Genomic DNA, 25,163 nt, shown 5'->3' on the forward strand with positions numbered 1-25,163 from the left:
CATCTATCTTTAACCCCCTTTCAGCCACCAGCTTTGGAAATATTAATGTCAAAATCCAGTATTTTCAAAAAACAATCTTGGCGCCTAAAGGGTTAAGGGCTTTTGATCAAATTTTTTGGCCTTATCGTGACAACAAATTCCCATTGACGGCTGTACATAGGGCTGGGCGATATGGGGAAAAAGTCATATCACGCTATTTTATTTATTTTTTATATTGGTCGATATCGATATATATCGGGTCCATAACTTTTAGCATCCACTTGAACCCCTTAGTTTCCACTGTGCTTATTGGTAGCATTTGTTTTGCAATACAATAAGCTGCTGCATTTGTAATATCACGGTGTCTCTCAGATTTTGTTTCGGGTGTGTTTGTAACAGTTTGCATTCTCCGTGCTCAAACGGGTGGCGCTGCTTCAGGTGATGAAACAGATTAGCGGTGTTCTACGTCTTTGTCGGAACATGTGCTCGATATAATTTGCAGTGCACGCTACTCTGTTTCCTGTTGGAAACAAAATACCTCCATACCACCAAACTTTTCGGGCCCTTCTTATCAATGATGTCATCAAACAAACACGCCACGACTAGCTGCTAGCATGGCTCTATTCCAGCCACGAGATTGGTTCAGCGCGGCGCAACTCTCGTTGTCATTGGCTGTTCGTGTTATCTGTCAAAAGATGGATGAATGTAATCTATCAAAGTATATCGACCATGTTTCCCGTCTCTAACGAGGAAAAGTTATTCCTCGGGATCCATCGTTATCATTTTTTTCCCGCGCAGCCCTAGCTGCACATGTGCAGGGCTGACACGGAGATTTGTTTTTATGACACTGGTGTTACATCCCAGAACTGAAGGGGGAGACAAAGAGCAAAAACTTGGCTAATTTCTTAAGTGTTGCTTGAAATTATTAGAAAGATTTTGTGTTTTTTGTATAGTGCCAGTTCACAGCATGTCATTTCACTGCACTTTAAATAGAACAAACAAATCCAGTTAAATCCCCCAAAAATCTAATTCATTCATCTTAATCAGAAAGTCTGCAAGTAAAAGTGGGTTATGGGAGAAGACTTAAAGGGATATGCCACCCCCAGGCCAAATTAAGTGTATCCCCGCATTCCAGAGACATAAATAACTTCCTCAAACAAACCAGCGTGAAGCAGCCAGGGGGGGGATTCCCAATGACGTAGCGGGGAGTGTGCTTCGGCTGTGTGTTCCGCACTGGAAACTAGTTCCCAAACCGACATGAGCAAACCAAGCCTTCCGTGTAGATTTACACAGTCATTTGCACTCGATGTGAAAGTACACCGGTCACACAGTAATTAGAAGGTAAATCAAGTAAATTAATTCACGTTGGGCGAAATATTTCGATTGGCGACGCTAGCATGTATGTATTACGCGCAACCAAGCAGTGGTCAGTGCTGTGAGATTCGGACAATGCCTGGGTCGCCAGGAAAACGCTCCCACACACTTATTTATGTCTCGGGAATGCGGGGATACACTTAATTTGGCCTGGGGGTGGCATATCCCTTTAAAGGAAGTTACTGAGCTTCTACGTTTTAGATCTTCAGTCATAGACCTCAACAGGCCTGGCCATTTTGAAAAAAGGTCTAGAAATCATTAATTGGCCTTTCCAGAGGCATCAATCACAGAACTCCCATATAGCCAGACAATCAAGAGTTGAAATACAGGCAGTGAAATTTTAAAATGTCCTCTAAAACTCACATTTTGCTGGTGAAACACAGCAAATATTTGTTTGCGTTACATATAAAATGAATTACAGATATGGCCTCTTTTTGTGTCCATTTGAATATATTTTTAATTGAATAAAAAGGAGTAAGTACCGTATTTTTCGGATGATAAGTCGCTCTGGAGTATAAGTCGCATCAGCCAAAAAATGCGTCATGAAGAGGAAAAAAACATAGTTGCACCGGACTATAAGTTGAACTTGTTAAGAAATTTATTTTTACAAAATCAAGAACGGACCTCATCTATGTGGATAATGTGATCCGGTGACACGTTGTGTTCAGTTACCTGCTTTTAAATGAACTCACGGAAACTGTCGACCTTAGCTTGGAAATCTGCTGGCAGTTTCTGACACACCGTTGTCTGTGCTCTGATAGAGAGGCTGTAGATGGCAATTTTTACTCCTTGGTTCATCGTCAGTCAATATGAATTAACATTTAAAACCATGTTAAATTATATATATTTTGATATAAGCTGCAGGACCAGCCAAACTGTGAAAAAAGTGCGACTTATAGTCCGGAAAATACAGTATGTCCAAACTTTTGACTGCCACTGCATGTAGCAAAATTGCTTAACCCACCTTGGGTTCAGATACTTTTGGATTATATGACTTCAGATCTTTGTTTTGACAAGATAAGAGATCTGAAGGCATACTGCGCTGAATGTTTTCAAATTTCAAAAGTTATAATATACCAGGAAAAAGGTCTTTAAGGGTTAATTCAGTTGGAAGAACATTTATATGACTCCCAAAATTATTCAAGAGGACATTAGAAAGTAGAAAATGCTCAATAAATGTTGTTTTGTTTGTATTTAGCCTTCATGTAGCTCATTGTTTCATATAGTTTTTTGGAGCTTGTCGCACTGCATTGAAATTAAAGCTTCTATCAACACTACCGCCGTGTGAATTTAGACCTTAGCACTACTTTAGATGACCATTCGATGCTGGAAAACATAATGAATGTGCATCTATTCATCCTCCACATGAGAAAACTAGAGAGGAATAGGTTGCCCATTTTGTTATTTTCTCAGTTGTATGAGCAGATTTTACGACCAATATCACGATCCTTCTTATCATGACTTGTGTGGAGTGTTGAAATAGATAAACAAAAAGCCACAATGTTAATGCTGTAGTGACTAAAAAGTGGCTGAACGCCTCTGACCCAGCGACACGAAGCCTGGACACCATGTTGCCAAACTATTTAGGAAAATGTCGCCGACAGAAATTTGTGAAGTGAACCAAAATCTAGGCAAGGGCAGCACCAGGATTGCTGATAATAGTCATGTTGTTTCTGCCGGTTCAGTCTTTAATTCCAGTATTACAGGGATACAAGTTAAGAAGGAGAACCCTGAGTCTTTATCAGATAGTAAAAAGTCTCCCGGTCCTGATAAGACGGAACTTGTAAGTTTTAAAAAGTGTTGCTGATTTTATTGCTGAACCTGTTGCCTCTATTTTTAGTCTGAGAATCTCTCTGTGTCATTCCCAGTACGTGGAAATCGGCTCTTGTTCTCCCTCTGTTAAAGGTTGGAGACCCTTCAGATTTTAATATCTACCGCCTTATGAGATTATCATCGGCTGGGCAACGATTTAAAATGTTTAATCCAATAATTCACACGATTTCCCTGATTAATCACGATTAATCGCATTTGTACGCAGAATCCAAAAATGAATCCAAAAGTAGCGTATAGCTTTTAGCATTTAGCTTTATTTTAAATGTGCTGCCATATGAATGAAAGTGCCATAACATTTGTTGTGCAAACACACTTTTAACATCAGCATCTTTCTGTAGTTTTTATGTAGAAGCCTCGCTCCACTGTCTGTTTCCTTGAATGACTTGCTGCTATCAGTTGTGTGTTTTGCCTTTAAGTGATATTTTAGACTGGAACTACTACGCTGAGAAGACAATTCAACTTGGCAGAGTTTACAGATGACTTTGGTTCTGTCGACTCCGCCGTCTGGAAGAACTTTAACATGAAAATGGCCGAGTAAAAGTTCCGTACCCTTCTCCATGTTTGGTGGATCCGCCGATTACTTTCTTTTCCTGTTCCACAGCAGCAGACTTTTACAGAATAAAAGCCTGTGAGCAACAGACTTTTACAAAATAAAAGCCTGTGAGCAGCAGACTTTTACAAAATAAAAGCTTGTGAGCAACAGACTTTTACAAAATAAAAGCCTGTGAGCAACAGACTTTTACTAAATAAAAGCCTGTGAGCAACAGACTTTTACAAAATAAAAGCCTGTGAGCGACAGACTTTTACAAAATAAAAGCCTGTGAGCAACAGACTTTTACAAAATAAAAGCCTGTGAGCAACAGACTTTTACAAAATAAAATAAATAAAACAGGGGGGGGTCCGTGGCGTAGTGGGCTGAGCAGGCGCCCCATGTACAGAGGCTACAGTCCTCGCTGCAGCTGGCCCCGGTTCGAGTCCCACATCGGACGGCCCTGTACTGCATGTTGTTCCCCCTCTCTCTGCCCCCTGCTTCCTGTCTCTCTGAAGTATCCTATCCATTAAAGGCACAAAAGCCCCCCCAAAAATAAAAAAAAAAGCTGCATTAATGCGCGATAAAATATTCATCGGCGTTAAATAATTAACGAGTTAACTCGCCCAGACCTAATTATCAGTACTGGCTAAAGTGTTTGAATCCTTCATAAATATTAGACAGTATTTCCACTGTAGGAACCTTCTGCAGTTCCTAGAACCTTTTCAGGAACGGGGCCGTTTTTTTCCCTCAATAGCCGCTTTCGGACTGTAGGAACCTTTGGCAGTTCTAATAACCTTTTAATCCGCGGGGCCGTTTTCTCCCGTGTTCGGACATACAGGAACTTGGGGCTTTCTCCCTTAGTTCCTATAACTATTTAGCTCCTTCTCCGAGGTCGGGTCTTTTCATAGTTCTATAGAACTAATCTGGCAGAAGTGTTTGGTGGTCGGTAGCTACGCCCCATGTCATGCTATCACGGCTAAAATGTTTCCCGGCGGGTGTTTAATAAGTTAAACTTACACTGGTCTCAGGGCTCTGCTCTCCTTTCTTCCTTCATGAAATGAAAAAGTATCTCCTGACTCTCTCTGTGAGCTCTTCCAGACTCGATATTAGACGCCTGATGTGATTGTCCATGATTAATATCACCATCATGCAGACCATAAACACAGTGGCCTCCCCGCTCTCCATATTAGCTTCTTGGTGGTGTTTTTTCTACTCTCATTACTTTTACCGTTTTGTTTTGTGTTTGAATGTAGCGCTAAACGGCTAACGGCTAACACGTCACTGCAGCAGACGGCTGCGCGCGGCGCATCAGTCCCTATCAGGTCCCGACTCATGTGGGAATGCAGACTGAAACAGTTCCGCTGGGGAAGGACAGTTATCAGAACGAAATTCGAGGAGGGTAGTTCTGATAACTACTTTCTTAGAACGGTCTGTCCGAAAGCGGCTATTCAGACATACAGGAACTAGGGACCACGGCCCTCAGGACCTGGAAACATTTCAGCTCCTTCTCAGCTGGGTCTGTTCTGGTTTCCATAGGAACACATCTGACGGAGGTGTTTGGTGGTCGGTAACTCCGCCCCTTGGTGGCCGGTAGCCCCGCCCCTTGGTGGCTGGTAGCTCCGCCCCTTGGTGGCCGGTAGCCCCGCCCCTTGGTGGCCGGTAGCTCCGCCCCTTGGTGGCCGGTAGCTCCGCCCCTTGTCATGTTGTCAGGCTGAAATGTTTCCTCATACGACACGGACACAACCTTGGCGTGTTTAATAAGTTAAACCTCCACGTGGTCTCCTTTGTCTGCGGCGCTCTGCTCTCCTTCCTTCATGAAACCAAGAAGTATGGCCTGCGCTCCATCCTGCGTCTCCTGACTCTCTGTGAGCTCTGCCAGCCGCCATGTTAGACGCCCCATGTGATCGTCCATGATTAATATCACCATCATGCAGACCATGAACACGGTGGCCTCCCCGCTCTCCATGTTAGCTTCTTGGTGCTGTTTTTTCTTCTCTCCTTACTTTTACCGGTTTTGTTCTGTTTTGTTGTTGAATGTGGCGCTAAAGTAACACGTCGCTGTCGCAGACGGCTGCGTCGCATCAGTCCCTATCAGGTCCGACTCATGTGGGAATGCAGACTGAAACAGTTCCCCTGGAGAAGGGCGGTTATTAGAACTGCTCTGTCCGAATGCGGCTAGTGACGAACAGATTTCAGATCAGATCATTGTACTGTTATTAACTGATATTATCAACTCATTAGACAGTAAATGACACTGTGCAGCTCTATTTGTTGACTTTATTTACTAGATTTAGACTCTGTAGGTCAGGGATGTCAAAGTCAAATACACCGAGGGTCGGACTGGTTCAATGTTTATTAAAACATATTAACACATTGACTCCCAGCGGTTTTTACAGAATTATGTTGTAGAATCCCAGCGTTCTAAACCATTTTTTTTATGTTTTTTGTACAGTCACAGCATATTATGTGATGGGGCCACTGAAACATGTTATGGCTCGTTTGAAAGCTGAGACTTTAAACTCTTTGTGGGTCAAAACTGCGTGTCTCTAGGTGCCGCCATTAGCGAGCTATCCTTAGCTAAACCAAGGCGGGTATCCACCAAAATCAACAACAAACTGAGATATCGGGGCTTTTGTGAAACGTGCGCTCTTTCAGCCTGTCGCACTTTAGATACTTACATATCCGGGTCAGAGGATTTGCGTCGTGTCGCATGTGGCAAAGCTAACCTGTTCATAAGACCGCCTCCTTAGACTTGTCGCGCGTCTTCTTCTCCTTCTTGTTGTTTGTTTATGTTACTTTACCGCCACCCTCTGGAAACCGACACGTGCGATTGGACAAAATGCGGAAATGCACAACAATCAATGCAGCGTTATCAAAACTGTTCTTGAGTTGACGCAAAGCCATTGGCGTAATGATCAAAATGTCCAGATGATGACACCAGTTTTTGACTGCCATCTATGTCAGTTCTGTTCATCACATAATTACAAAAATCACACAGAATGTGCATTAGAATGTATAGATTCAGAATCCATAAAAAACGTAAAAACGTATTTTTACCATGTGGGAGCCAACGCATGGGCAGTAAAAACGTAGTTTTACGTGACTTGGGAGTCAATGTGTTAAAATGATTGCGCATAGCCTATTGAACCAAGACCTAACACACTGTATATTATTTAATGATTAAATGAATAAAGCAATATTTTGTTATGGCTCTGTCAGTAACTTCAAGGGAAAACATTTTAAACAGGCAAACAGCAAAAACTTAAATTGTTTTTAAAAACAAAATATGTTTCTTAATATCAAGATAAATCCATAAAGAAAAGTGCATGCATTAAAAACTGAAAATGCATTTTGTGCTGTTCTATGATCCTACTGATCACTGCTTTCAAATAGTAAAATAAATCAAATCAGTTGTATTCTTTCTCATGGCTCTTATCTGCAATTTTCCCTGAGTCCATTCAACTGAAAAATAAATATAAATAAATAAAATACAATAAAATAAAATACAAAAATCTATGGCACAGAGACAAAACAATAGAAAGAAAAATCACGTCTTCTAGAAACAAATGTAAGAATTTAACTGAATTAAAAACTGAAAATACGTTACTGCTCTGTGATGCTCACTTGTCTGAGGCTGAGCCTGATTACCTCCCTGAACATGCACTCTGCCTCCCACCCGGCTTTAAACCTGTTCTCAGCGTGCACCTTACGTTTAGCCATTTTTGAGGAGGGGGGGTAGCTGAGAGTTGATCTCTGCTCTGACTGCTGATGAATAATGAAGCCGCTTGTGCGCGTTGCATTGTGGGGAATGTAGTGTTGGTGCGTGCAAAACACCAGCGGGCGGCTGTGGCCTGCAGGCCGGTTCTAATCGTAATTAAATATCATCCAGGGGGCCATAGATAATTAATTCGCGGGCCTTGACTTTGACATATGTGCTGTAGGTCATGTAGAGGTAGCCAATCTTGATATGTAAATTATAAAGGTGGAATTGCACACTTTACCAGTTTAAAAAAAAAAAAAAAACCCGCTGAAGTGCATTTTTATGGAGGTGTAAGCTGAATAAACAACTGAAACGTGAGTACTTTTGTCTTTCCGATGTTTGATGAACATGTTCCTCAGTTGATGAAGTTGACCTCCTTCCATCTTTCACACCACAACTTTTTGAACCATTTCAGTGACCTGTGTGACCTGCAGTAGAGAAGCAAGTTTAATGTGTTTGAAGAGGATATCAGACAGTATAGGAGAATGAGATGTTGGTTATAATACAACCTCTTCTTTTTTACTTTTTCTGACGTGGCTCTATCAGTTTCAGGGAATTGGCTTAGAAATGATCTTGTTACTGTAAGAAACTTCACACCAGCCTCTCACACAGTAAGCACAAGTTTTTTTTTTTTTTTTTTTTCAAGGATCTATTTTAGCCCCTATTTTATTTTTATTTCCAGGACTAAATCCAGCCAAGGTACATTTGTATGCTGATGATACAATCATTATACAGTAGCACCTCCTTTTAATCAAGCTGTAGAGCTCTTACAGGAAGCTTTTCAATCACTGCAGCTCTCACAGTCGACAGTAATATTTCCCTCCTTTCCACCCTAAAGCAGCTTATGGTGTATGTAAAGACATAAAGACGGATGGCTTCATGATAAGCTAGCTTTTAATGTTGTTGACCATGTTAAAAAAGCTTTGTTCTTTGCAGCTAAGACTGAAACCTTACAGTGATCCTTTCTCCCTTTGTTGGACTGTGATGATGTTATCTGTATCCATATGCATACTTCTTCATACTTTCTTTCTGGCTTCGGCGTAGCATACCAATTTTTGCTTTGTAACAAATGCAGCCTCATTCACTCAACTTTGCATCTTGTATGAGTCTTTCAGACAGACAGACTGAAAATGTCTTGAATACAAATAAACAGCATTTTTCAGCTGTGATGTATAGTTACATTTCCATCCTTCTGTCATGTCAGCATAAAACTAGATCTGCAACTAGACGTCTTTTATATGTTCCTGTGATACTAGAACTACTACTAGATGTCTTAAATGTTCCTATGATACTAGATCTACTACTAGACATCTTTTAAATGTTCCCGTGATACTAGAACTACTACTAGATGTCTTAAATGTTCCTGTGATACTAGATCTACTACTAGACATCTTTTAAATGTTCCTATGATACTAGATCTACTACTAGACATCTTTTAAATGTTCCTATGATACTAGATCTACTACTAGATGTCTTAAATGTTCCTATGATACTAGATCTACTACTAGATGTCTTAAATGTTCCTGTGATACTAGATCTACTACTAGACATCTTTTAAATGTTCCCGTGATACTAGAACTACTACTAGACGTCTTTTAGATGTTCCTATGATACAATATCTACTACTAGACATCTTTTAGATGTTCCTGTGATACTAGATCTACTACTAGACATCTTTTAAATGTTCCTGTGATACTAGAACTACTACTAGACATCTTTTAGATGTTCCTATGATACAAGATCTACTACTAGACATCTTTTAAATGTTCCTATGATTGTTCTCAAGATACTAGATCTACTACTAGACATCTTTTAAATGTTCCTATGATACTAGATCTGAAACTAGACGTCTTCTAAATGTTACTATGATACTAGATCTACCACTAGACAACTTTTAAATGTTACTATGATATGTGATCTGCAACTAGACATCTTTTAAATGTTCCTATGATACTAGATCTACCACTAGACATATTTTAGATGTTCCTATGATACGAGATCTACTACTAGACATCTTTTAAATGTTCCTATGATTGTTCTCAAGATACTAGATCTACTACTAGACATCTTTTAAATGTTCCTATGATACTAGATCTGAAACTAGACGTCTTTTAAATGTTCCTATGATACTAGATCTGCAACTAGACATCTTTTAAATGTTACTATGATATGAGATCTGCAACTAGACATATTTTAGATGTTTCTATGATACTAGATCTACCACTAGACATATTTTAGATGTTCCTGTGAAACAAGATCTACTACTAGACATCTTTTAAATGTTCCTATGATACTAGATCTGAAACTAGACATCTTTTAAATGTTACTATGATATGAGATCTGCAACTAGACATATTTTAGATGTTTCTATGATACTAGATCTGCAACTAGACATATTTTAAATGTTCCTATGATACCAGATCTACTAGTAGACCTATTTAATGTTTCCTAGGATACTAGATCTACAATTAGACGTCTTTCAAATGTTCCTAGGCTGCTAGGTTAAACTGTTTTCTGCTTCTGTGCTCTTTTTGCATCTTTATACCTTCTTAAAATCAGCAGCTTACAAACAGTCCACTCTTTCCATGCTTTCAAAGGTGTTTTAAAGTAACACCTGTCATTTTTACAGTTCTGTGATGTAATCCCGCTGTCATAAAAAAAAAATCTTGGTGTGAACCCTTGCACATGTACAGCTATACACATGAATTTGATATTGTGTTGAAGAGGTCACAAAGACGCCATCAAAAGCCCACAAAAGGGTCAAAGCATGTGGTCCTAGGCTTAAACCAAAGTCGTTAACTGCATTATCTCAGCCCCCAGGCGCTTCAAGACAGTTTCAGGCCCTGGAATGTGGATTACAAAGGTCAGTGTACTTCAAAACACATCAGATGCATATAGTTCTAAGGTTCACAAACTTCTCTAGTATTCCTTCAAGAGCTGCCTTGAAGGAAATCTTTTTATTTTCACATAGTTTTCAAACTGGAAGTAAACTAAAAATACTAGTTGAAATAGTCTTTGATGTGAAACATTTACAATTTATGGCCAAAACACCCTGTTAGAAGAGATCTTCTATCTCAATTGGACCCTCCTGAATAAACAGAGATGATGATGATGATGATGATAATAATAATAAGATAAAAAGTAGAAGATGTTTGCTTTTCTTTTGTACTTAACCTACTGATGAACTTTTGTCTAAACACTTTCAGCTGCTTTCAAAAATAATATCCTATGTAACTGTGAATACAAAAAAAATCTAAAGTAGGATCCAATGGTTGTCTGATGAATATTTAATTTACATGAAAAACATTTTACCCACAAACTTAGGTTTTTACTGATGGTTACAGGCAGCTATAACAAACTAAGTTTCAACTCTTGCCAATGTTTTTCACATCAGAAGACTTCCAGACTTCAGTACAGCTGAGCCTGATGAAGTGCAGATGGTGGCTTTCTAAGATCTGTCACAGGCCTGCTGTATTTAACCAGGAAATATCAAACTATCAGTTGGCAAGCCGCGGCAACTTCTATGGTGTTTGATGCAGTTTCTGCTCGGATGGATTGTGGAATAAATATTCTTTTATATTATATTGCAAAAGTGGAGCTTTTCTCCTCCAACACAGCCTGAACCCTCTCAGACGAGCTTTCTGTCCTTTCTTTAAGGAGTCTTCAGGAATAGTTCTCCAGGCTTCCTGAAGGACATCCCAAAGCTCTTCTTTGGATGTGGGCTGCCTTTTGTTCCGTTCTCTGCCAACATGATCCCACACTGCTTCAGTAATGTTGAGCTCCGGGCTCTGGGGAGGATTCATCCCTCCATCAGACCTGCTGCCACTGATTTTCAGCCCACTTCTTGTGTCCTTTGGCACAGCTCAGCCTTTTCTGTACCTAGGAACAAGGACGATCGTCCAATTAAACTGCCAGATTGAACTCTAACCATGGCTTGAGCTAGATATGCATGTCTTTGTGCGGAGTAAAACTGGCACAAATGGTTGTTTGCTAACAGTTAAAAACTATTTAGTTGGTTTTGATTATTTAGATTATATGATAGAACCTACCTGACAGTACCAGGCGCTCTAAGGTACCGTGTTAGGGGGTTAAATATCTCCTGTTTCTTTTTTTTTGCAATGCACAGGGTCATGAAAAGATGTCAATAGTACCAAGCCTCTAGGATCAAGTATGTTAATGTTTCTGGTGTGCATGTAGATACACGTAGATGGGTTTAGTGGTCGACCACACCACTGATGAAGTCTGATAAAGAATACGCTGCAGGCTCTATGCCATCACCAGGAAACCAATCAGTGGAGAGTTTAAACTGTATTCAGAAAGAAACAGTAGGGCGACAGCTTGTTTGTTTTGAATTGAAATGGTGATGGTGAGTTTGAAAGTATTATTTTATTTGATGGATTTATAAATAACGAACCCTTCCATTGCTGCTCGTTTCAGATTCCTTCTTTTAGTTTTTGGTGCAGTGGCTAAAGATGCTAAATGTTTGCTGCTTAACTTCCTTAAGACTGTTCAAAACACTATTTTTTTTTAAAAGATGTTTGTTTGTTGTTTCTTTTATACTTGTTGAGAGAAGATCCTAGAGCATTGCTTTCTGTTCTATTGCTGCTTGTTACAATACAACCCCTGGCAAACAATTGGATCATTCAACTTCACCCACATCCAACCATTTTCAACAAGAAGCTACAAACGAACAAAACAAAATCGGAATCGTCATTCTTGGAAGATGTTGCTTTAATAATTCTTTAAGGGGAAAAAAAAATCAGATATGAAACAAAATGGTTTTGTAAATGTATAATATTCAACTTTTAAAACATCTTTCAAGATCTTTTGTAAGGATCAAGTGAAGAAAAAAATGTTGATTCACCTTGTGATTTGCATTTCTAAAGTCTAAAGAGAGTTTTTTGAGAGCTTAATGAGCTGTTGCACCTGCTGATTGGCAGGAATCATTACCCCAACTGGAGAGTTGTCAGTGGAAACAATGGAGAGGATTAATAAACTCAGCTCAGAGATGTTGGTGGTTCCCAGTCATCTGGGTCTGAAATCTGGAGCAAGAACAAACTAAATGGGAAGAAGGTTGTAAAAGGGGAAACATTCAGGTCAAAGAGTCAGGACAGAAACCTCAAAGCAACATCCAGAGAAGCCAAAGTAAAGCATCAGTAACACCTGAAGAGAAGCAGCCATGGACTGTGGATGGTTGGATGGAAGTGAGACTCAGAGATGGATCACCAAGGAGACGATGCTGGAGCTTTAGTTTGGTCCAATGAAAAAGAAAGATGACCGGCTGAAGGAAACCAGCACATTTCCACCATCAGTGATGATATAGGGCTAATGGCAGGTAAAGGACCAGGGGAGATGGCAGGTAAAGGACCGGGGGAGATGGCAGGTAAAGGACCGGGGGAGATGGCAGGTGAAGGACCAGGGGAGATGGCAGGTAAAGGACCAGGGGAGATGGCAGGTAAAGGACCAGAGGAGGTGGCAGGTAAAGGACATGGGGAGATGGCAGGCAAAGTACCACAGGAGGTGGCAGGTAAAGGACCAGGGGAGATGGCAGGCAAAGTACCACAGGAGGTGGCAGGCAAAGTACCACAGGAGATGGCAGGTAAAGGACCAGGGGAGATGGCAGGTAAAGGACCACAGGAGGTGGCAGGTAAAGGACCAGAGGAGGTGGCAGGTAAAGGACCAGAGGAGATGGCAGGTAAAGGACCGGGGGAGATGGCAGGTAAAGGACCAGAGGAGATGGCAGGTAAAGGACCAGAGGAGATGGCAGGTAAAGGACCAGGGGAGATGGCAGGTAAAGGACCAGAGGAGATGGCAGGTAAAGGACCGGGGGAGATGGCAGGTAAAGGACCAGAGGAGATGGCAGGTAAAGGACCAGGGGAGATGGCAGGTAAAGGACCAGGGGAGATGGCAGGTAAAGGACCAGAGGAGATGGCAGGTAAAGGACCAGAGGAGGTGGCAGGTAAAGGACCGGGGGAGATGGCAGGTAAAGGACCGGGGGAGATGGCAGGTAAAGGACCAGAGGAGATGGCAGGTAAAGGACCAGAGGAGGTGGCAGGTAAAGGACCAGAGGAGATGGCAGGTAAAGGACCGGGGGAGATGGCAGGTAAAGGACCAGGGGAGATGGCAGGTAAAGGACCAGGGGAGATGGCAGGCAAAGTACCACAGGAGGTGGCAGGTAAAGGACCACAGGAGATGGCAGGTAAAGGACCAGAGGAGGTGGCAGGTAAAGGACCAGGGGAGATGGCAGGTAAAGGACCAGAGGAGATGGCAGGTAAAGGACCACAGGAGATGGCAGGCAAAGTACCACAGGAGATGGCAGGTAAAGGACCAGGGGAGATGGCAGGTAAAGGACCAGAGGAGGTGGCAGGTAAAGGACCGGGGGAGATGGCAGGTAAAGGACCAGGGGAGATGGCAGGTAAAGGACCAGGGGAGATGGCAGGTAAAGGACCAGGGGAGATGACAGGTAAAGGACCGGGGGAGATGGCAGGTAAAGGACCGGGGGAGATGGCAGGTAAAGGACCGGAGGAGATGGCAGGTAAAGGACCAGAGGAGATGGCAGGTAAAGGACCGGGGGAGATGGCAGGTAAAGGACCGGGGGAGATGGCAGGTAAAGGACCGGAGGAGATGGCAGGTAAAGGACCAGAGGAGATGGCAGGTAAAGGACCGGGGGAGATGGCAGGTAAAGGACCAGAGGAGATGGCAGGTAAAGGACCAGAGGAGATGGCAGGTAAAGGACCGGGGGAGATGGCAGGTAAAGGACCGGGGGAGATGGCAGGTAAAGGACCGGAGGAGATGGCAGGTAAAGGACCGGGGGAGATGGCAGGTAAAGGACCGGGGGAGATGGCAGGTGAAGGACCAGGGGAGATGGCAGGTAAAGGACCAGAGGAGATGGCAGGTAAAGGACCAGGGGAGATGGCAGGTAAAGGACCAGAGGAGGTGGCAGGTAAAGGACCGGAGGAGATGGCAGGTAAAGGACCAGAGGAGATGGCAGGTAAAGGACCGGGGGAGATGGCAGGTAAAGGACCAGGGGAGATGGCAGGTAAAGGACCGGAGGAGATGGCAGGTAAAGGACCGGGGGAGATGGCAGGTAAAGGACCAGGGGAGATGGCAGGTAAAGGACCAGGGGAGATGGCAGGCAAAGTACCACAGGAGGTGGCAGGTAAAGGACCACAGGAGATGGCAGGTAAAGGACCAGAGGAGATGGCAGGTAAAGGACCAGAGGAGATGGAGTATTCAGACTTTTCTTCACAGCCAGCAAACTGGCCGGATCTCAATCGGAGTTAAAATGTTTGCACCTTGTAGAGCTAATCTTCAGCCTGGCTGAATAAGGATGTTTCTCATTAGTGAAATCCACGCTTCAAAGCCAGATGTTGAATATGTGTGTATATACAGAATGAATCCTAAAAAAACAACTGAAAGAACATCCTCCAAGAGGATAGATTCCATTTTTTTTTTCCAGGCTTCTTTATTCCAGGCTTCTTTATTCCAGGCTTCTTTATTCCAGGCTTCTTTATTCCAGGCTTCTTTTTTCCAGGCTTCTTTTTTCCAGGCTTCTTTATTCCAGGCTTCTTTTTTCCAGGCTTCTTTAAAGGATGTGTTGAACAGGTGCTGTATGGACGGAAGGTCCCATTGGCTTCCTCTCATGAGGAAGCTCAGACTAATGACCCAGCTGGTGAGGTTTTTCTCAGCCGATGAGTACCTTTGGGTTCGTGACATTTGCTGTTTTTTTTTTTTTTTCCTGTGTGCTGGTCTAGCAAAGAGGTGTCTGATTACACTGCTGCCCACGGTAAAGTAGCACCCCCCCGGAGCATTAATCAGCCTGCCAGTGTGTCCACAGCTGCAGCAGTGCATGTTCGTAGAAGCATTGTATGTTCAGGAGCTTCTTTATTGAGCTCAGAAATGGAATAAGCTCTCCTGGATGATTTTTAATGAGGAGCAGGAAGGTTAAACCTCATGGCCTCGCTGCAAGCTGCTGAAATTTTCATAGAGGAAAGCATCATTAAGACCGGTCTGTACCACACCCCCCCATAAATGATAGCCTTTTTCATGCAAAGATCACACTATTTCGGATCATGATTCAGTGGTTGCTCATTTACACTGACAAAATAAGAAGTTTTTTAAGGGCTATCGCAGTTTATGATGTCTGCATTTGATTTAAAATATCAGACCTGAGTCCCGTTGGATTAGAAAGCTTGTAGATCTTGTCAATCAGTGTGGTAACATGCAGAGTTGATTTGAGCTTTTGTAATTTTTGAAAATAATTGAAAACTTGATAGATAGATAGATAGATAGATAGATAGATATTTTATTCATCCCAATTTGGGAAATTGTTGTGTTGCAGCAGCATACAGTAAAAGATATGTAAACAATTAAAGTGAAATGATGATCAGAACTGAAGTGGAATAAAAGATCAATGAAAAAAAAAGGGGAAAAAATATTAACATGTGTTTTTAAGTTGTTTTAAATCAGGAATGAGGGTGAGTTAATTCTAGGAAGAGCACATGTACTAAAGTACAAGAAATACAAATTTTTAAAAATGCAGTAGGATTTGACTGGGTCTGGAGACTCCGTGAATAGTGGGCTGTGCCGCTGTTCACATTCAAATCGGCATGCATTAGTTTGTTTATCGTGCAGCACAGTAGGAGGGTGTCAAAATTACGCCATGGACACAAGAGCAAAAAATGGATCCACAAATGCAGACTGCCAGACTGCACACACAAAGTCAAGCATATTTATTTTAAAATCTCGAAAATATATTTACAAATGTATGTATATTTATATACATATATACATTTATTTGTGTGTCACATTTTTATATTTATATTAATTATATATATACATTTATTTGTGTGTCACATTTTTATATTTATATTAATTATATATATACATTTATAAATTCGTTCATATTTATATTAATTTTTACTCACATATATCTCGATCACATTTTTATATTTATATTAGTTATATATATACATTTATAATTTCGTTCATATTTATATTAATTTTTTTGACACAAAATTTCCCCCATATCTTTTGGTTGAGCTAATCTAACGCGACGCTGAAGCTAGCAAGCTTCCACGCTTCAAGGGAAGCACGGAGGGGAGGGGCTGTGTGTGTGTGTGTGTGTGTGTGTGTGTGTGTGTGTGTGTGTGTGTGTGTGTGTGTGTGTGTGTGTGTGTGTGTGTGTGTGTGTGTGTGTGTGTGTGTGTATGAGAGAGACGGAGGGAGAGCAGGGAAAGGAAATGCAGCTTAATGAATACGAGTATTTTTTAAATAGCGTTAAAAATAGACAGTAAACATGCGTGTTTAGAAGCGCAACACTGAAAAGGGTCCCATCTCAAACAATGTCGCGCGACGCAGCGTTCCCCCCGTTGTGTAATCAAATACACCGGTATGGCGGTATATTAAAAATTCATATCATAACGAAATTATAAACCGGTATTCGGTGTGAACCGGTATGCCGCCCAGCACTAATATACAATGACGTAACAATGGACTGAGGAAGTAAGTATGAATATATGCCTTATATTTCGTGTTGTTATTCATGTACAGCACTTTGTTTCAGCCACGGCTGTTTTAAAGGGCTTTATATATAAAGTTGAGTTGAGGAAACTGAGCAGAAACGAGTGTAGCCGAAAAGAGCCACGAAAGTTGGGATGAGATTTGCGTTGTCTTCCCAAACGGTCCAAGTAGACCAAAAAAGGTTCCACTACGTCAGTGATATGGAAGTCGGTTTGGAGTCGGTAATAATTATGAAGAACAGATTGATACCATGTGCAAACTTTGTCGTTGGTTGGTTGGTGAACGCCATGACAGAAAACACGACTCGTCTGTTTAATCACCTGGGAAGGTATCGCCACCCCAGCGACTATGCAGGAAGCGTGTAAATGAGCCTTTTTGACTGTGACTCGGTGCGTCAAACAGAAAAACATCATCTCATTTATTACTGCCCCCACCACACTTCACCCCCCCATGAAAACTATTTAAAACTAGGCAAAGGCATTTCAACTGTATACATGATTTCAATATACAAGAGACTTGTGATCCAGACTGTTATTTGGAATTTGTGATTGGAGTTATACATTTTGGTTTTACATTCATAGTTTTATTTGATTACAAGGGGGGAAAAACTTGTATTGTTTCCAAGTATGTTTGTACAGCTGAGGGTGTACGTGGTGCCGCTTAACTTTGGTTAATAAACTAAAGTTTAACTGCATTTGTTTTATGTTGTGGTCATTATTAGGGTGCTTTTGATAATTGACAGCATTAACAACCTTTGTATCGAGATCGATCAATATTGAAAATAAAATTGTTATGTTTTTTGCCATATTGCCCAGTCCTAGAGTTGACCCAAGATAATGGTGAATAAACAAGCCTAGGCATGTCAGGACTTGCCCTACGCATTTGAGGACTTGCACTAGACATGTGATGACTTGCCTTTGGCAGCTACAACCTGACGCCATTAGTCAGCCGTCAAGAAGGCTGGTCGCTAGCTGAAAGTCAACCAATAGGGAAAAGAGATTAATTATGACACCATTGTCACTCGACCAAAAGAGACTTGGCTTGTTTCCACTTTGACTAAATAAACTACTACAGCGAACTCTGATCATCTCCAGTGCCTTCTTGACTTTCAATTTCAGTCATTTTTAGGGGTGTTGGATTTAATTTAAGGTATACACAAGAAACTTGTGCTAAAGAAAAAATGGACCAGACACGATGGATAATTCCCTATACTCCCTATAATATAGATCAGTGAGCAGTGCTGACCAACAGGTCATTGGGGTCATCAGGTGGGAACCTCCTTTCATCAGTGTTTCGTCTAGTTGGGCCCACGACACCTCCAGGAGGCTAGAGAGTGACCACTGGCGTCCCAGAGTCACCCCCCTAATGCCAGCCAACACTGCTCCTCACACCACAACCACCATCTTTTACAGCCACAAGCTACCCCAGCCTCTCACCAACTGCACACCAGTCACAGCGGGGTGGGGATACAAACCCTGGTTTGGGTTGTGGGTAGAAATAGAAAAGGTAAAGATAAGTAGGAATGGGATACAAACCCTGGTTTGGGTAGGGGGAGAAATAGAAGAGGTAAAGATAAGTAGGAATGGGATTCAAACCCTGGTTCGGGTAGGGGGTAGAAATAGAAAAGGTAAAGATAAGTAGGAATGGGATACAAACCCTGGTTCGGGTAGGGGGTAGAAATAGAAGGGGTAAAGATGAGTAGGAATGGGATTCAAACCCTGGTTCGGGTAGGGGGTAGAAATAGAAGGGGTAAAGATAAGTAGGAATGGGATACAAACCCTGGTTCGGGTAGGGGGTAGAAATAGAAGGGGTAAAGATAAGTAGGAATGGGATACAAACCCTGGTTCGGGTAGGGGGTAGAAATAGAAGGGGTAAAGATAAGTAGCAATGGGATTCAAACCCTGGTTCGGGTAGGGGGTAGAAATAGAAGGGGTAAAGATAAGTAGCAATGGGATTCAAACCCTGGTTCGGGTAGGGGGTAGAAATAGAAGGGGTAAAGATAAGTAGGAATGGGATTCAAACCCTGGTTCGGGTAGGGGGTAGAAATAGAAGGGGTAAAGATAAGTAGGAATGGGATTCAAACCCTGGTTTGGGTAGGGGGAGAAATAGAAGGGGTAAAGATAAGTAGGAATGGGATTCAAACCCTGGTTCGGGTAGGGGGTAGAAATAGAAGGGGTAAAGATAAGTAGGAATGGGATTCAAACCCTGGTTCGGGTAGGGGGTAGAAATAGAAGGGGTAAAGATAAGTAGGAATGGGATACAAACCCTGGTTCGGGTAGGGGGTAGAAATAGAAGGGGTAAAGATAAGTAGCAATGGGATTCAAACCCTGGTTCGGGTAGGGGGTAGAAATAGAAGGGGTAAAGATAAGTAGGAATGGGATTCAAACCCTGGTTCGGGTAGGGGGTAGAAATAGAAGGGGTAAAGATAAGTAGGAATGGGATTCAAACCCTGGTTCGGGTAGGGGGTAGAAATAGAAGGGGTAAAGATAAGTAGCAATGGGATTCAAACCCTGGTTCGGGTAGGGGGTAGAAATAGAAGGGGTAAAGATAAGTAGGAATGGGATTCAAACCCTGGTTCGGGTAGGGGGTAGAAATAGAAGGGGTAAAGATAAGTAGCAATGGGATTCAAACCCTGGTTCGGGTAGGGGGTAGAAATAGAAGAGGTAAGATAAGTAGGAATGGGATTCAAACCCTGGTTTGGGTAGGGGGAGAAATAGAAGAGGTAAGATAAGTAGGAATGGGATTCAAACCCTGGTTTGGGTAGGGGGTAGAAATAGAAAAGGTAAAGATAAGTAGGAATGGGATACAAACCCTGGTTCGGGTAGGGGGTAGAAATAGAAGGGGTAAAGATAAGTAGGAATGGGATTCAAACCCTGGTTCGGGTAGGGGTTAGAAATAGAAGAGGTAAAGATAAGTAGGAATGGGATTCAAACCCTGGTTCGGGTAGGGGGTAATGAAAGTATAGAGGGTGCCAGAGGTGGAGGCAGGACAAGACACACCAGCAGATTCAGCAGACAAACTCACCTAAACAGTCCTACAGTCACTCAGAATGCCAGCAAAAACAAAGCCAGACAGGCCCACTCACCCAAAGTTGCCTGGTTTCCAAAGCCTCACACGGGCCACACCCTTCACTTGAATATCCTGAATTTCTTCTTTGCTTCTTCAAAGAGTCTGTTTTGCCTAAGTGCTCCCCCCTGCTTAGAGTTCGAGTCCTGAGTCATACTCTAGCTTAGACTCTTTTGCACAGGAGGGTGATCGGGTCCTTGGCTGAAGTATTTTGCAATACGACGACAGTTTGGACTGCCTGTAAACGTTTAGGACATTATGCCACTAGTCACCCTGAAAACCTTTTGCTCTTCTTTCTTATATGTGTAAGTGCAGCTGAATTAGCAACACAGATGTTGTTTGTACGTTACTTGAATGGTGATTTTTGTCAGATGATGCAGTGGTTATAAAAACAGGATTTTATTAGAGCAGAGCGACAGTCTGAAAATGCTTAACGTGGCTGGCTCAGCGTGTCCTGCAGTCGGCTTTACAAATTCAACATCGTGCAAATCTGTCTGGAACTATTACAAGTTTAGAACTGGTTTTCAATGCCCATCCCTACGTCAGTGATACTCATTAGTGTTTACACCAGAGCCACATTGGCAGCAAAATCAAGGTTAGAGCCACTTTTACCACAACATACTAAAGTCCCCTTTTGCAAATATGCATTTCTACATATAAAACATCCCACAAAAAGAGAAACAACACAGCCAATACATTTTCAATTCAGACCACATTTACCTTAATACTGGGATGAGCAGAAGCTGGCGTGCATGTGCTCGACTTTCTTCATGTTGTATTTGTAGTTTGTTGTTGTAATCATAGTGAGACATTCAGGATGAGCATGGTTTCTGTGCTGGTTTTTGCCCTTTTTTTTAAATTAAAAACCGATCCATTGTGCCTGCATCTCGCGCTGGCTAATGGAGCTAGCATGCACTGGCTAAAGGAGCTAGCATGCTCTGCGGTCAACTGTGACGGTGGTTTAAGCGGGCTGCGTTGCCAGGTTTAACAGAGCCCCCTTTAGGAAACACCATTAATCCTTAATTAATACTTAATAAAAATACTTAATACTACAAAAATGCTGTATGTTATTTGAAAAAATGTTTTGTTGAGTGTGAGCCACCAATTAAAGCTTGAGGAGCCGCGCAATGAGTATCTCTGCCCTACGTGATTATAAATCTGAAAAGAACAAATGTTTTTTTTTAATTGGTTTTTAGTTTTGTTGTGATTTTAGTTTTACTGAATGTGTTCCTTTGTTTTCCTGCAGTTCTGCAAACATGGCTGACGCACCACAAGGTCCCATGGTCAGCCGGCCGTTGGTATTCGCCAATGAGGAGCGGAGGGCCGTCCACTCCTGGTCCCGGATGTCCTCGGCCGGGCACAATGTCCTCCTGGACGCTCTGAAGATCCTCAGCCCGATGTCCCGAGACATTTCGAGCACGGAGGAGCTCGTGACCTTCCTACAGGAACTGAGCGAAGAGGGTAACAAGCCTACCGTGCTGCGCAGCAAGGACGTGTACGCCTACCGGTCCTGCACGAGCGAGCCGCTCACCGAGGACATGCTGAAGCCGGCCAACAAGAATGTCAGCAGACCCACCGCCAAGAAGAGGAAGAGGAAGCCTCTGGTGAAGAAGAGGGAGGTGCACCCATCCTGGCACCCCGCGGAGAGGAGCAGCCCCAGGATCCAGGGGGTCCGGCCTCCGGAGATGCTGATGGACCATCGGGCGCTCGTACGCAGCAGGACGCCCGTTCGAACTGTCGAGCCGTCGCAGTCGGACGTGCAGCCGTGCCTCAGACTGAGCAACATCGAAGGTCTGTCGGGCTGCCACACGGCCAGACTCCAGATCCACGCCATCTGCGAATCCTCTGAGATGCCCTCTGTTCACTTTTCACCGCAGAGTTACCCCCCAACACTTTCAGGAATACCCTCTCAGCCTTCTCAGAACGGTGGCGGGGCGCCCACCAAAGCCGTGGCCTTGTTCAGCCAAAAGAGCCTGTCCTGCCCGATCCGACTGGACGGCGCGCTCATCGGAGATTCCGCGCCGGTCTTCTACGCCAACGGCCGGGCGTTCCCAGAGACTCACACGGAGCTGACCAGCAACGGCTGGAGGGGCAACGGCCTCCACCGAGATGTCCTGAGCTCCAGGGAGCTGGGCAACCCCACGCGGCAGAGAAACGGCTGGAAGGACGAGAAAAGCTTCAGGCGGAAAGTGATAAAAGTGGACGACTCTCGCTCGGTGGACGAAGCCTGCAGGAAGGCGCAGAAGATCTTACACGTCAACCTGTGTCCAGTTATTCAGATCCAACCTCTCAACCACGTGCTGAGAGACTTCAGATTCCAGAATAAATGACAGCCCCCCCACCCCACCCACTCTCCCTTTCCCAATCCAGACTCACTTTCAGCAGATGTTGGTGTTTTACATCCGTTAGCCTCCGCCCGGCTGTTTCTCGTGTTCATAGCAGATGTCTTACATGTGTTTCTGAAGTCGCTGGAAGGTCGTCTCCGAAGCTTTCTGGTTCCTGACGGAGGCGCCCGGAGACGAAAGGCATTTGAAGTCAGGTGGTGCTTTTCCTAGCAGGCTGGGAAATGCCTATCAGCCGAATGCTGGTGCATTTTCACTGTCGAAGTTGAGTTAGTTCTACACCGTACGTCAGCCAAAGCCAGTACTTCTGCTTTCAGTCGTCAAGCTGCTCATTGGGACAGAGCACATCCACTGTGGCATTGTGGGTGAGAAGGTGAATTTTCTGCCCTTTAAAAAAAAGATGTTGCCTGTGGGTTGCTGTTGTTTAGAGTATTTAAACTCATTGAAACTGAAGCGCCATGTGTTGGAAATTAAGATATTTTTTACTCGTAGCGCTTAAAACGGTGCTGTGTCGCGGCGGCTCCGCACTCTGCTGGAATGGAGGAAACATTTAAGCTATTGTGGGGAAAAGAGAATCCTATTTCCAGCAAAACAACTGATTTAAACTATAAGGAGGGAAAATGTTTTGTCTTCCTTTTTTTTGTATTCATTTTTTTTTTATCTTTATTTTGTCTTCACTGGAAATCAGAAAGGCCCTGAAGTGAGCACAGCAAACTCAAAATTGTGACAAAAAGATAAATTGGAAGTTAAGTCCTTCACAAAGTGTTCCTTTGGTTCGTGAAAACGAAAAATAAATGTGTTATATGGAGTGTGCGGCCGCTCAGTATATTTGACGTCTCAGAGTAACAGAACATTTGAGGTCTGAAATGGATCTTTTCGAATTGTAAACATGAAATTTAAGAATGGGGAATTGAGTCCCAAAGGTTTTCTCACAATTTTACATCGTGAAAACCAAATTCAAAATCTTTTTTTTTTTAATTATTATTATTTCAGAATCGGTTGTCCTATCTGGCCATTGGGTTTATGAAGTCTCAAACCACATCAGAATCAAATCTGCTGGTCGGGCAGCCGAGGTTTTCTTTGGTTGAACAGATTTCTGGACTTTAAGCACATTCAAACACATTTTCAGTGTGAGCCCCGTTGTAACGCATTAGTTTGAGTGATATCAGAAACGTTTGTGGTGGATCTGCAGCTGCACGTCCGTTGGTTTCTCTGACCAGTTTGATAAGATTGAAGCGTTCATCTTCCATCAGAATTTTTGCGATGTTGAATTTGATTGTCCAAAAATGGCGGAAAGAACCAGTATGATAATTATTTTTATTGAACTTATCAGATGCAATTTGACTGTTGTGGCTCAGCATAAATCTAAAGAAATGCACTTTGATGGTGATTTATTGTCATCTGTTCCTGAATAAAAGGCGTTTTTTGTTGTGGCATTCAGAAAATACCTGAAATTTGGTTTCTTTTATCCACTTTGGTTTTTGCTACAGGTGCTAAATCCGCAGTTTTGGTGCCGGCACAAGGATGTCATCCTTTTTTTTAAATTTTATTTTTTATTTCTAGTTGAGATTAGGGCATTTAAGAGCAGTGAGTCCTGTTGGGGATGGTTTGTACTGCTGCCCCCTGCAGGTTGGGATGAGCACACCAAGAAGGAACAGTTCTTCTGTGCTTTCCAAAGTTTTCATACTGTGAGGAACTTTGTGAATCAATTTTCATGTTATCTGTGACAAACATCTGTGTATTTCCCTCAATAAAACCACATTCCACGAGACAAATACAATATTTCTGAGTGCTTAAAGGGATAAACTGGGGTAAAAAGTAGCTTGACAAAACCCATCGTCTTCTTAGAGTTTTACTCGTGTAAAAATCTTTACATGGAGAGTTGAAAAAAGAAAAAAAAGCCTTGAAATGGACCTTTACTTCAGATATATTTTTTTCAAAATAAAACTACAGTTTTGTCCAAAAAAAAGAATTTAAAAAAAAAAGAAGTGACTAATCTCCAGAACACCGTTGATAAAACAACTGATACCATCATTTCATTACATGGGGACAACTGTCTTTGGGGAGATTAAAACATTTAAAAAAAGAAAAGAAAATGGGAACAGTTCTTAATTAAACTGGATTTTCAGATATGTTGAGTTGAAATACTGAGATTCACTGAAACGGTGACAGAACTGATCAGATTTTCTGTGGGAATGTTCTGTTTTCTGTTTAAAATGAGACCACGTCGACCTTTACAGGTTTCCACATCTGTTCTGCTGACCTCCATGTTGCTGAGGAGCCTCTCCGATCTGTACACAGTCATGTTCATGCCCTTTTCTAGATCTTCTGTTAGTCTTGTTTGTGCAACACTTGTATAATAATGTATTTCCTACATGATCTTTGAACCATTTTTGTTCAATAAAAACGAGCTGAAAAGAATCTTATCCTTTTATTCTCCAGCTGTGGCCGTTTTCAGATGACTTTCGTACATCAAGCACGATCTGGTTGATATTAAACTGGAACTTCACTACTTTCTGAACAGTTTGGCACATGATGCTTCATCTACCGCTGTAAGGGAAATTGAAATATCCAATAGCTCAGAGGAAAAACAACCAAGCCAGGCTAACTAAATAAACATATTTATTTATAGCTAAATAAAAAGGGGACAGTGTGTTTGATTGCACCAAAGCAAGGAAGTGAAATGTGTGTGTATGATTGGGGAAGGGTAATAAAAAAAAGATACTCGTAAAAACGTCTTGTAGCAGATGGGACA

The 25,163-nt window shown here is 42.4% G+C and overlaps 1 protein-coding gene across 1 annotated transcript in view; it reads left to right on the forward strand.

Annotated features, from left to right (window-relative positions):
• ccdc71 (coiled-coil domain containing 71) overlaps positions 1–24,829 on the forward strand; it is a 42,825-nt gene extending 17,996 nt beyond the window's left edge. Inside the window, exon 2 of the mRNA XM_075460051.1 lies at positions 21,313–24,829. Coding sequence (XP_075316166.1) covers positions 21,323–22,396 — 1,074 coding nt within the window. The 5' untranslated portion in view covers positions 21,313–21,322 and the 3' untranslated portion in view covers positions 22,397–24,829. The remainder of the gene's footprint in view (positions 1–21,312) is intronic.
• Positions 24,830–25,163: the final 334 nt, after the last annotated feature.

Source organism: Odontesthes bonariensis, chromosome 3 (assembly GCF_027942865.1).
Source record: "Odontesthes bonariensis isolate fOdoBon6 chromosome 3, fOdoBon6.hap1, whole genome shotgun sequence".
NCBI lineage: Eukaryota > Metazoa > Chordata > Actinopteri > Atheriniformes > Atherinopsidae > Odontesthes > Odontesthes bonariensis.